Below are 14,148 nucleotides of genomic sequence, written 5' to 3'. Positions count from 1 at the left end.
TATAGTTGGCGTTTTACCTTTCATACAGTTATTGTCAATCTAATTGTTTCCCTTTAGTAAAGGAACATTTACTTTGTGTGCACGGGAAATTTTAAACCATATCTCCCAATAATTACTATGCATGTAACTTAAATCTGTTTATTTATAGTAAAATATTCTGTCTGGGTTCTTAATGTTAGTTTATGCTATGAAAATTGAAATACTTCTGAGTAATGTTTTTAGCAAACTATTACAAATTGTTTGCGATTTACGTTGTTTACATATAAATAGATCATATCCTGTTTATTGTACATTACCTCAACTTGTTATCAAATTGTCTTTAGTACCTCATTCACTAAACAATATTTTTGAGACCATTTGGGGTCATCTTTGTCAGTAAGAAAATATTTAACTACGCTACTTTTAACCAGTGTAAAAATTACCTCAAGGCTATGGTCTCAAAGATCTATGAAGCTACTATTTTAAATCATCGGATAAGCAGTAAAGAGTACCTACTAAAAAAATAGATATGGCAAGACGTCTGTTTTCGAGTCATTTGGTTTGTCTCAAAACTGTCAGTTATCAGGTTTACGACGGTTATGTGTTTAAATACAAGTTTACAAATTTGAAGATAGGGTGTTTAACATGGGGTTAGCGAGTTCCAGAGTTAGCCAATTCAGCGGACCCAAAAATCTTGATCATCCCCTACGATTGCAGAAACATCATCATCGTTTTTTGCGATACAGAAAATATTTATCGCCATCCTCCGCAATCGTGGCAAAACATTGAACATCTCTCACGGTCACGGGAACATTATTATTGTCTTCCGCGATCAAGGAAAAATCGTAGACAATTAATACTACAAGCATGGAAAGGATCATAATCCCGATAGTGGCAAAATATTTAACGCCTCCCGCAGTCAAGGGAACATTGACACTCTTTAGTGGTCGTTCACAATTAATAAATGTCAGTTGAACAATTAATTTTGCAATTTAATATGCCCCTTGGATAATCCGCCCTTTCATTGTTCCTGCCACGATCCACGTCCCGTAGGTGGCGGATCAGTGGGGTTGTATTGTATCTGAATTTTTCAAGATTTTAACTATTAAAAAAATTGTTTTGGTGATATTGAAATATTGCATGTCAAAGTAAAGCTTAGCGCATACTAGTCATGCTTAGCTCATAAGGAATGCAAAATTTTAATCAGAGTAGAGTTATCTGTATTTTTAGGAAAAATATAGAGTAGGCCATTCAAAATAACAAAAATTCCCACATGGAGCCATAATTTTGAAACAAATAAAAATGGTCAAATTCTGATTCTGCCAAAATGTTTGTAGTAACAAGAGCTACTAGTGAACCTCTGCTGTTGGTACATTCCGTATTCAAAGAATAGTTTAAAGTCATTTCGTCATTGTGGGACCAACATTTTTTTTACATCAATAGTGGACGATGTACGAGATACACTCTGTATTAAGCTAATCAGAAAAACAAATTTTTAACCGCACACCTATCAATTTTTATACTTGAATAAAATATCTTGATTAGAAATTTCCTGAAAAAATGTTGTTTTCTCAACAAGTTCCCTCCTAAGAGTCTCTCCTAAGAGAACGCACCTTAATTATAGGGTTGTATTTAATCACGTTTAACATATTGAATCTGGGTCAGCTGCTACAATTTAGTTTTAATTTGTTTTTTTACCTTTTTCCTGAGTTAACCTCTCGGAGATCTGTCTTCCTTTAATTGCTACACAGCTACTATTGACTATTCAAAGTCAATAGATTGGTTGTCTCAAATAGCAAGCAAGAAAACCATCCAACAGCTAACTTGTTCTTCACAAGGATTTCTTAACGCCATCAGTCAGTGGATTGCTTTAGTCAAATCCCGTACACTTATAGCAGGAAAAGAAAACATTGTGCATGCCCAGGTCAAATGAATCAGTATGCATTATTATATGATAATGAGTTTCTTATATGATAATTATTATTGAGAGTATTTATCCTAACCTAACAGGACCAAGAATGCAATGGGAGGAGGTATTGGATTCCGAGAGGCACTAACTGCTAGACTGAACATAATTCAACCAACCATGACTCAGATACGGGACTTTATAAGATTTTGTCCTCCAAGACTGACACCAGGTATTAAGTGAGTACAAGATGTTAAAAACTTTCCCCAGTAATACAGTTAACTTCCTCTGATCTGGCATCCTACAATCGGGCACGACCTTCAGAAACATTTTTGAAAAATAATCAGTAGCACCTCGATTAACCGGGTGCGGATCGACTGTGCTTAATAGATGCTTCTTAAATTATGTTTATAACCTCATTATCTAAGAAAAATACCAAGACAATTTTATAAATTCTGTTTCTTTAGTCTAACGTGTTAAAATGTCTTGTGTATTCAATTATTTCCGTCCATTATTTATATGCAGTACTAGGCTCCCACATTATTCTTTTTGAAACATCACAGTTCATCTGACCAAAGTAAAATGGAAGCATAAAAAAGAAATATCAATCAATAGCTTTAAGGTCAAACTATGCACTTACACTGAAAATCATCTACTCCCTACACAGCTGTCTGCTACTGTGTATGACAACTTTAGTAGGCTGTTATTGGGTGATAAGTTACCATGACAGCTTTAGTAGCTTGTGGTTAGGCCATGCCAACTTGAATGTGAGGTGAAGCAAGGCCCCACTAGAAAAAGAGGCCATGCTGCAGGATCCATGACGATCACACTAGTGGATAGATTTCATTGATAAATTCATTGCCATCGCCATTCCCATATGTTTTAGGTAGGTAAATAAACAAGCTGGCTGTTTGTAAGATTTAAATGGTAAAAGTTTAGTACAATTATCCACCACTGTGACGTATTGATGCGCTGCCCGTGCTGCAGCATGGCCTCGGTCCCGATGAGTCCGGATAAGAGGGAGTCTACTGTAATGTGGCATGCGTCAAGTCCCGTGTATGCCAGATTAAAGGAAGTTTAGTGTATAGTGAAATATGTCTGAAATCTCGGAAGTACTCCTCATGACAGTTAACACTCTTTGTACTTGTCTAGAGGTGGGGATTTGCATGAATGGGTAAATTGTTTTCAATAATTAAACTAGGCATATTATCGTTATTCTAAAAATCTTAGCGTACTCTGATTTTGTATTACTTCTTATGGTTTTGCTATAAGACATAAAATAATATTCAGTTTATATGAACAAAAAATGTTTTTGAAAGTAAATAGGCCTAATATTATGAATCACATAATAGCGTATCCATATATAAATTGCCAAAGTACCCATGAACTTTTGAGAAAACTACAAGTCACACCCCCATAAACTATATAATTAAAATGTTCGTCATGACGAGAAACCTTGTGCAAAACTATCCATTATTTCATAAATTGCCCTTAAGGTTGCAATTCCTTTCTAAAGGGAACTTTCCATATACCTAATGTTAAAAATACCTCAGCTGTACTTATTTGTTTGTTATTCTTTCAATTTATTACCTTATTAAAATCAGGTGTGATTATTTTTCATTTCATTTCATTTCACAAAACAAAATTGATATAATGCTTGTATCAGAAACCCACTTCACAATTTTAAACTTTTTCAAAATTCCAAATTTTGTAATGTAGGTATCATACAAACCATCCAGACAACACTGCACATGGTGGAACTGCAATTTTAATTAGAAATCAAATAAAACATTATGAGTTGCCAAAGTTTCAACAGCCTCACATTCAAGCTACGAGTATTGTTGTTGAGGACTGGGCAGGACCAGTATCAATTTCTGCAATATATAGCCCCCCTCGCCACAATATAATGAATCAAGACTTTACAGATTTTTTCAACACCCTCGGTCCTAGGTTTGTGGCAGGAGGCGATTATAATGCAAAGCATCCAATGTTGGGATCAAGGCTAGCTAACCCTAGAGGAAGACAGCTTTTAATATCTATTAACAACAACAATATGAACTATTTGTCAACAGGCGAGCCTACGCACTGGCCCACTGATCCTCAAAGAACTCCAGACCTCATAGATTTTTTTGTGACTAAAGGTATTGGACAAAATTATACTGATGTCAAATCTTGCCTGGATCTTTCATCAGACCATTCTCCGATAATAGCAACGATAAGCTCAACCATAATTTATAAAGAACGTTCACCAACTCTCTCTAATAAACTGACCAACTGGGAAAAATTTTGGCAAATTATGAATGAAAATATTTTTTTGAAAATACCCCTGAAAACGCCAGATGACATCGATGATGCGGTGGAGTTTGCCAGGTAACCAACAAAAGAACTTGAATCATATAAACTATCCAGTTGAGATAAAGCGGAGAATAGCGGAGAAAAGAAGACTAAGAAGAATATGGCAACAGTCACGTAACCAAAGGGATAAAGCCAATTTAAATAAAGCTTCTCAAGATATAAAACGAGCGCTAAAGAATCTTAAAAATAAATGGTTTTGTGAATTTACTGCAAATTTGTCTCCAACTGAAAGTACAAACTATTCTTTGTGGAAGGTTACTAAGAATATGAAACAACCTAAAACTCCAGTACCCCCTCTACTTAAGCCCAACGGGTCATGGGCCAGAAGTAACGAAGAGAAAGCGACTTTGTTTGCTGACCACCTTTCATCAGTGTTCACGCCAAATACAAATTTGAATAACGACTACCAAGAAATTGAAGAATTCCTCGACTGCCCCAATCAGATGTCATTGCCGATATCTCAGTTTCGATCTTCTGAAGTGATAAAAGTAATTAAGGGGTTAAAACTGCACAAAGCCCCTGGGTATGATTTGATCACAGGAAAAATTCTCAAAGAACTTCCAAGAAAAGCAATTTTATTCTTGACCCTAATTTTCAATTCCATTTTGCGAACTGAGCATGCCCTACTCAATGGAAAACATCTGAAATTATAATGATTCAAAAGCCTGGAAAACCACCAAATCAAGTTAGTTCGTACCGGCCTATCAGTCTCCTCCCCATTGCCTCGAAGGTTTTTGAAAAACTTCTTTTAAAGCGCCTTCGTTTTGTGATTGATGAATCAAACTTAATTCCTAATCACCAGTTTGGATTTCGGCAAGAACATTCTGCCATTGAGCAGGTCCATCGGGTGGTGGATGTTATCAAAGAGGATATCGAGACAAAGAAGTTTTGTTCTGCTGTGTTCATTGACGTGAGTCAAGCGTTTGACAAAGTTTGGCATACTGGTTTACTCTATAAACTAAAACCTAATCTTCCTCACACATTTTTCAATCTCATGAGGTCTTACCTTTTCAATCGACACTTCAGAGTAAAATTTGGTGATATTGTTACCCCACTTCACGAAATTCATGCAGGAGTTCCCCAAGGAAGTGTATTGGGCCCCGTTCTCTACACATTGTTCACAGCGGACCTCCCTGAAAATCCTAATGTCGAAATTGCAACATTCGCTGATGATACTGCTATTATAGCCTCTCATGAAAACCCTGTTATAGCTTCACAAATTTTGCAGACTGGACTCGATGATATCTCCGATTGGCTAAAAAATGGGGGATCAAAGTAAATGAGAGTAAATTGGTCCATACAACCTTTACAACAAGATTAGACACGTGTCCTCCAGTTACCCTAAACAACGTTCAAATCCCACAGTGCAATGAGGTTAAATACTTGGGCTTGACCCTTGATAGAAGACTCACTTGGAAAAGCCACATCTGGAACAAGAGAATTTCGTTAAATTTAAAAATCTTTCTTGGCTATTAAATCAAAATTCTAAATTATCAACAGAAAATAAATTGCTTTTATATAAAACCATTCTAAAACCAGTGTGGACGTACGGTATCCAACTGTGGGGGACATCCAGTGAATCCAATTTGAACATCATCCAAAGATTCCAATCCAAAGTTCTAAGACACATTCTCCAGGCACCATGGTTCGTCAATAACGAAGTAATTCACAGGGACAGTCGAACCCCAATAGTCAAAGAAGAAATTTCAAAATTAAGTGCCAAATACTAAGAAATTAGAGTACCATCCTAACTACCTTGCTATAAATTTATTGGACAACAGCAACTATACATACAGATTGAAAAGATGCCATGTTTTGGATTTAAGTAGTCGTTTTTAGACTTCAAACTTTGTACCAAATATGCAAAGTTTGTGTGTATTGTTGGATAAAGACTAACTAACTACTGTGTTTAAATTTTATCAAATTTGCTTATTGTTCTATTTTTTGTTGAACAGATTGTAAATTAAATAAAATTTTACAAAAAAAAGGTGTGATTATTTGTTTGTATAAACTGTATTCTGTTTTGTTTATTTCAGCTTAACTTAACCAATCAATAGTTTTATTAATACTTATGAAGTCAAACAGGGTGAAGCCCCGTGGGTAACAACTAGTTAAAATTATAATGTCAAAAATGTTAGCTGTATTGAAATAGCAACAATATTCCAATGACTCATTTTTAGCTGGTAGGCTTGTATTTTTTTTCTGTTCATAAACATAGATACTAACACTGTACTGTTTGTAGAATAAGACGAATAATGGATTGGTGTATAATGAGTGATATGACGGCTTTGCTACTAAGACCAGCCACCTAATTGCAAGAATAATCTATTAAAATCAGAATAATTAAATCCAACATGTTCAGCTTAAAAACTATCAAAATAACATATTGACAACTAACTTATATTTAAAATAGATATCAGGAGGCCTAATTAATTTTGCATTGTGGTTTGGGTTTCTAATAGCTTAAATATGACAAAACATCACATCACGCTCCTAGTTTTCCTAAATTTGTTTGTAAATTTTTCAGGAAACTTGTAGACTGTTTGCACCAGAGAAGTATTCCAGTGTACTTGGTGTCTGGTGGGTTCAGAGGACTTATTGGTCCAGTTGCTTTGGATTTGAACATCCCATTGCAGAATATATATGCAAACAAATTGAAATTTTTCCTAAATGGTGAGTACAGCTAAGTCTAGTAGAAACCAGCTTATCTAAATCTCAACTTATCAGAATGTTTTAAGGGTGGAAACCAATCATGAATACCTGCAACAGTAGTAGCTGTAGCACTCGTGACAGGAAGTGACCCACCAACCTGAAAATTGCTAGCCTGGGTGGTTGGGCCTAGTCTTGGACCTTTTAAATAAAGAAAGAAAATATAATTGATTAGTAGTTGTTAAACTTTATTATAAACTGTGTTTTCAGAAAATGTGTCAAGATAAAACATTCATACGCATGATTTAATTAATCATAAACCATGTGATTGTAAATAGACAGTGAGCTAGTAAGTTTCTTTTAATATTCCCTCAAACTAACACGCTCCAACAGGGTTTTCAATCTGGACGCTGGTAGGCCTTACATCAGGAAATCAGCTATTTGGTCATTCCCAGACACGTGGCGTACATCAAATGTACCTGCAAGAAATCGCTCACGTACATACTGATATCTCACATGAATGTGTTTTGACCGCTTATGACTCGCAGCATTCCTAGCTAGTCGAACAGCTCCAGCGTTGTCTACAAAAAGAACAGCCTTGATTTCTTGACCATATATCTCCCCCAACATAGTTTTCAACCATACAATTTGCTTAGAAGCCTCACTCGCAGAAACAAACTCTGCTTCTGTGGTTGATAATGTAACACAATGTTGCTTCACTGAAGACCAACTTACAATGCCATTAGCAAACATACACAAATATCCTGTACGTGACTTTCTTGACTTGTCATTTGCAAAGTCTCTGCAAATGAGCATCACTGATAAGCATCTAGACTGCCGGTGCAACTCCTAGGATCGTGGATCAGATCGAAAAACCCCCCACCACCGCTCCGTGCCGATGGCGTGACGTCAACCATTACTGCAACGATACGGAGCTGAGTCATGAGCCTTGGTGGTGAAGTGGATAGCGTGCCGGGCTGATAATCTGAAGGTGCCGGGTTCGAATCCCGCTGGTAGCACTAACTTTTTGTCAACAAATTTTTTCATATCAGCAAGTTTGGTTGGTTTGGTTAGGTTATGACAGTTTAATTTTATAATTCAAAAATTATAAAATTTAATTTGAGACATTTATAATTTTATTTTTAGAACAGAGCTAGTTTTTCGATAAGTAAACCTTCATTCAAGTTTATCATTATCAGCAAGTTTGGTTAGTTTGGTTAGGTTATGACAGTTTAATTATATTTAATTTAAATTTAATCTACAAATTATACGTTTTGACAGCGACAGTGATACAGATAACAATTTTCCGTGAACAGTTAGATAAGCTACGCTAATGCGCCGGTATGATTCGGAAGCGTACGACATGGTGCGGTGGTGCCACAGCGCCTCTGATCCACGATCCTCGGAGTTGCACTGGCAGTCTAGACGCTAGTGCATCACTTTAGCAACGGAGAATTGGTTCACTTTTGGAATAAGTCAGTGAATAATCCAATGTCCCCTTCAAATACCGGAATATTCTCTTGACATCACTCCATGCTTGCATAGTAGGATTGTTTAGCTTTTGTGCTACCATATTCACTGCACAACTTATGTCCACAGCTTCTCGGAAGGGAACTCCTTTACTCAAAGGCTTGTTTTCCTCAACTGTATCTTCATGTCTCGTGCATAAAGGCATACCAACTGGATTGCATTCTGACATCCTGTACCTTTCAAGTACACTCTTGATGTAAGAATTCTGACTCAAAGAAATCCTGTCCTCTGCTCTATGAATCTCCATTCCAAGGTAGATTTCAGGATCGGTAACCTTCAGCTTGAAGTCTTGTTCCAATTGTGCAATAAAATCAGACATCTCTTGTTGACTTGAACCAGCAATCAGACCATCATCCACAAATATTACTACATACAATTTTCAACCGTTCTTGTTACGAATAAACAAACATTGATCTGCAGTACTTTGGATATAACCATTCTTAAGCATACTTTGCATTAGACACTTACTCCAACACCTTGGACTTTGTTTCAGACCATACAAACTGCGTTTCAGTTTCCAAACTCTTCGACTTTTGTCATCATAACCTTCAGGTTGCCAAGTATAGATATCCTCATCTAACTTAGAATACAAAAATGCAGTTTTTACATCAAACTGTTTTAAGTAAAGATCTTTTTGAACAGCTACATTAAAAAAAATGGTATCGCTTCGGGCTACAGACTGAATGTCTCATTATAATCCTCTCCATACTTTTGAGCATATCCTTTTGCTACCAACCTTGCCTTGAACCTTTCTGGATTTTGTTTTCGTGTTAGAACCCACTTTAGACCTATAATTCTTTTACCATGTGGACGAGGAACTAACTCAAACACTTCATTTTAATTTATTGATACCATTTCATCATTCATAGCAGCTTGCCAGTGCCACCAATCAGGACTGTTAACTGCTTCGTCGTAGGAGGGACCTGATTCAGCAAGTAAATATAGTCTTGAAGGTATGATGGTGTATGTCGCTGACGTTTAGGTCGACTGTCATCTTCATTTATAGCTCTTACTTCATCATTTTTGTTGAAGATATAATATATTCATATTATAATGTCCATAATAGTTATGTTAGAAAAGAACATATGATGTTTCCTTGGCAACAGAGTTTAGTTGTTTGTTATATTTTGATGAAGTAAGATGTATACACAAATCTAAGTTTTTTTTTCATTCTATCAGTTTTACTATTAAATTAACTTAATTTTTGATCCACAAGACGACTTGTTATTTTAGACGATATTTCCAACATGGTAGCAGAACAGAGTGGTTAAATTAATTGAGAAGAAGTTAATAGAATAGTGAATGATGAGTAATGAAAAACAGATTGAAAAATTAAGAGGGACTGAGAATTTCACAACATGGAAAATAGTCATGAAGGTAATCTTAGAATGTGAAGGAGTTTATGGAATTGTTAGTGGAGAATTCGGAAAACCAACAGCAGGTACACCAAATTATGACGAAAAATTGGTAAATTGGTCAAAAAATGATGCAAAAGCCAGAAAATATATTGTTTTATCCCTTGAGACGAATCCTCTACTTAGAGTAAGCAATTGCTCTACAGGAAAAGAGATGTGGGAGAAACTTGTCCACATTTATGATGTCAAGTCAACTGAAAATATTGACATATTGAGAAATAAGTTCCATAACATTTCTTGGGAACCTACCCTTGGAATGAATGGTCATCTAGAAAAGTTTGACGAAATCCAAAACCAATTAACAATATACGGTAAGCCTATTAATGAAGACGATTTGTGTGCTCGACTCCTTCAAACTCTACCAAAGGAATATGATCACATATATGTGACTTGGCACGACTCACCAAGGGAGGTGAAGACATGGGACATTCTACAGAAGAAATGTCTCAACTTTGAATTACGTCTAAAGGACAGAGATGAGATGGATGTAGCAGTAGCCATGGTTTCCAAAATAAAAGTAAGTTCTAAACAGCCAAAATATATGGGAGCCAAAAATGCCAAAAAAGGAGACTTGCAAAAATTAGGAGCGATAAAATGTTTTTCATGTGGCAAAAATGGTCATCTATCTAAAAACTGTCGAACAGGTGTAATTTGTTTTAAGTGTCACACAAAAGGACATAAATCAAATGAATGTACCCGTGAGATACAAAATGCTGCAATGATGACTCGATCAAATCTAGAGGTAGGCCTAATTGATAAGTCATTTTTCAGTGAATGTGACAACTGGCTTGTTGACAGTGGTGCTTCTCACCATGTGACAAACCGCAGGGACTGGTTCGCCACTTACAAACCATTTGATACTCCTAAAAAGATGGACAGTGCTCGCCAAGGTGTTCATATTCAGGCCTTGGGGTCAGGAAAAATAGACGTTATGGTTTTTGATGGTAAACAGTGGACTTACAGGTATTTCGATGATGTTTGGTACTGTCCTGATGTTGCTTGTAACTTATTCTCTGTGAGGAAAGCAGGTGAAAAAGGCATTCACCAGACTGTGAAAAACAATGGTAAGTCATGGGTGTTTTCTCAAAACGGAACAACCATTGCTTTGGCTATATCTAATACAACTAATCAATTGTATAATATGGTTGTTAAGGTCATTCCACCAAAAGAATCATGTTTTATTTTGAAGAAAATAAATAATGATTTGCAGTCTTGGCATGAAATACTGGGGCACCAAGATCATAGATATGTTCACAATTTTTTAAAATCACGAGGTATTGATGTAAGATTTGATAAACCGTTTTGTGAGGGATGCGTGTTGGGGAAATATCAACGATCTCCATTTAAGGAACGGCAAGAAAAATCACATGAACCTGGACAGTTAATTTTTGCCGATGTGTGTGGGCCAATGGAAGAACCTGACTTACATGGTCATCGTTTTTTTTTAGTTTTTAAAGATGATTTTTCCAGTTTTAGAGTGACTTTCCTTCTAAGGAAGAAAGATGAAGTTAAAGATAAATTGCCAGTGTATTGTGAGATTGTGAAGAATCAAGCTAAAACAACAATCAAAGAGCTGAGAACTGATGGTGGAAAGGAATTCAACAATAGAGATGTTAAAGAATTCGCTGAGAAAAATGGAATTCACCACTCTTTGACTTGTCCTTATACACCTCAACAGAATGGGGTTGCAGAAAGGGAAAATCGAATTTTGTGTGAAATGGCCAGGTCATGGATGACGTCAGCTCCTCACTTACCAAAAAGAATATGGGGAGAGGCTGTGCTTGCTGCAACACATACTCTCAATCGCACTGGACCAACAAAAATCAAGAACAAAACCCCAATTGAGATATTTTTAAAGGGTGAAACAGACTTCAAACATCTAAAGACTTTTGGAAGTGAGTGCTATGCTTGGATACCTCAACAAAAGAGGAAGAAATTTGATGCTAAGTCCAAAAAGGGTTATTTGGTTGGGTATAGTGACTGTGGATACCGAGTATATTTCTCAGATAAGAACAAAGCTGAAGTGTGCCGTGATGTAAAATTCAATCCTGAGTTTTGCCAAAAGAACGATGATAAACACTACTTTAACATTGAAGAGAGTAGCAATGATATTGACAGGCAATCAATTCTAAATGATGAGACCAGAAATCAGCTTGTTGACAGTAATCAGGACAATATATTCCATGAAGAAGAGCAAGATATTGTGTATCCAGGAACCAATGATACTGATGAACAAGACATTTTGTGTCCTAATGATGATAACCCTATTCCAGGTGATATATTACAAGAGGAGACTTATAACCTGAGAAAACGTGATGGAATAAAAATACCTATGAGATATAAAGATGATTCTGTCATGTGTGTCAGTGACAGAGATAAAAATGAGCTTTTAGCTTCTGCAATACTTACAAACGAAGTACCGGAAAATTATGATGAAGCAATTAGATCTGAGCATGCCATCGATTGGAAATCTGCTATGGATGAAGAAATAAATTCATTAATAAAAAATCAAACTTATGATTTGGTTGATCTACCAAAAGGAAGAAAAGTCATCGATAATCGCTGGGTATTTACACTGAAAACAAATTCTGAGAACGAAATCATTCGTTACAAGGCGCGTTTGGTCGCAAAAGGATTTACTCAGCGTCCTGGTATTGATTATGGTGACACTTTCAGCCCTGTAGCTCGGTTTGAGACGATGCGAACTATGTTAGGCTATTCAGTTCAATACAATCTTACTATCAAGCAGTTTGATGTTAAAACAGCATTTTTGAATGGCAATCTTGAAGAGACTGTTTATATGAGACAACCATGTGGATATAAAGACGGAACTAATCGTGTATGCCATTTGAAAAGAAGTATTTATGGATTGAAACAAGCATCAAAGTGTTGGTACAAGTGTTTGATTGAATTCTTGTTGAAATGTAATCTGAAAGAGAGTAATTTTGATCCTTGTTTGTTTTATGGAGATAACTTGTTTGTATTTTTTCATGTAGATGATGGGATGATAATTGGCCAGGAGACAGCAGTTGGAGGTTTGGTAACAAAGCTGAGATCAAGATTTGAAATTGTTGTACATGAAGCTGGCTATTTTTTAGGTTTACAAGTCAAAAGAAACGGGGACTACTTACATATTAATCAGACTGGCTACATCAACAAGATCCTCGAGAAGTACGGCATGACAGATGCTAAACCTTTGCTACTACCCATTGAACCTGGATGGACTTCTGGAGATTCTCCACTGGTAACGGATGCCACAAACTACCGTCAAATGGTTGGAAGTCTATTATACTTAGAATCTGCGACTCGTCCTGATATATCTTTTGCAGTTGGGATTGCATCAAGAGCACAAGATAAACCAACTCAAGCTCACATAGGTTTGGTGAAGAGAATATTGAGGTATCTAAAAGGAACAACAACTCATGGAATTGCTTTTGAGAAAAGCAGAAACAATTCTATTGAAGCTTTTAGTGATGCCGACTTTGCTGGAGATAAGGAAACTAGACGATCAACAAGCGGGATACTTGTAAAGCTTTTTGGTGGACCAGTTATTTGGAAGAGTAAGCTTCAACGGTGTGTTTCCCAATCTTCAATGGAAGCAGAATATGTTGCTGCTAGCGAGACCTGTAAATCCCTTGTATGGTTAGTTCGTCTTGTGAAAGAGATTGGCGCAATTGAAGAAAAGTCTATTCCTATACTACATGTGGACAATCAAAGTGCGATTAAACTTATGAACAATCCAATGTTCCACGATCGCTCTAAACATATTGAGACGAGATACCATTATGTTCGACAGTTGGTCTCTGGGAAACAGATCACTGTCAGATACATTCCAACAGAAGAACAAACCGCTGATATTTTAACAAAGGGCCTATCATCATTGAAACATGTTAAAATGAAAACTTTCATTGGGATGGTGACCTCTTAACCAAAAACTTACTTTTCTAAAATGTTTTATGGACATTACGGGGGTGTGTTGAAGATATAATATATTCATATTATAATGTCCATAATAGTTATGTTAGAAAAGAACATATGATGTTTCCTTGGCAACAGAGTTTAGTTGTTTGTTATATTTTGATGAAGTAAGATGTATACACAAATCTAAGTTTTTTTTTCATTCTATCAGTTTTACTATTAAATTAACTTAATTTTTGATCCACAAGACGACTTGTTATTTTAGACGATATTTCCAACAATTTTCAACTGACATTATATCATTTTCAGCAGACACTACATCATTTTTAGCACACGCTGCATCATTTTCAATCCGCACATTTCCATTGTCATTGATTTTTCCTGGAAATTGAAATT

At 36.1% G+C, this 14,148-nt stretch overlaps 1 protein-coding gene across 4 annotated transcripts in view; it reads left to right on the top strand.

The window, feature by feature from the left end:
* The window catches only part of LOC128991408 (phosphoserine phosphatase), a 68,223-nt gene that overhangs the window by 31,010 nt on the left and 23,065 nt on the right, over positions 1–14,148 (top strand). For 3 of the 4 annotated variants that reach the window (XM_054414552.1, XM_054414296.1, XM_054414381.1), the window contains 2 exons: positions 1,990–2,124; positions 6,768–6,913. In XM_054414552.1, coding sequence (XP_054270527.1) covers positions 1,990–2,124; positions 6,768–6,913 — 281 coding nt within the window. Of the gene's footprint in view, positions 1–1,989; positions 2,125–6,767; positions 6,914–8,488; positions 8,659–14,148 lie in introns of those variants that run through there. The other variant, XM_054414467.1, reaches the window with a different exon arrangement.

Source organism: Macrosteles quadrilineatus, unplaced genomic scaffold (assembly GCF_028750875.1).
Source record: "Macrosteles quadrilineatus isolate MER2022 unplaced genomic scaffold, UCM_ALF_1.0 Scaffold_1__1_contigs__length_201487025, whole genome shotgun sequence".
Classification (NCBI taxonomy): domain Eukaryota; kingdom Metazoa; phylum Arthropoda; class Insecta; order Hemiptera; family Cicadellidae; genus Macrosteles; species Macrosteles quadrilineatus.
Note: the sequence above shows the minus strand (reverse complement) of the source record. Positions and strands in the feature narration are given on the sequence as shown.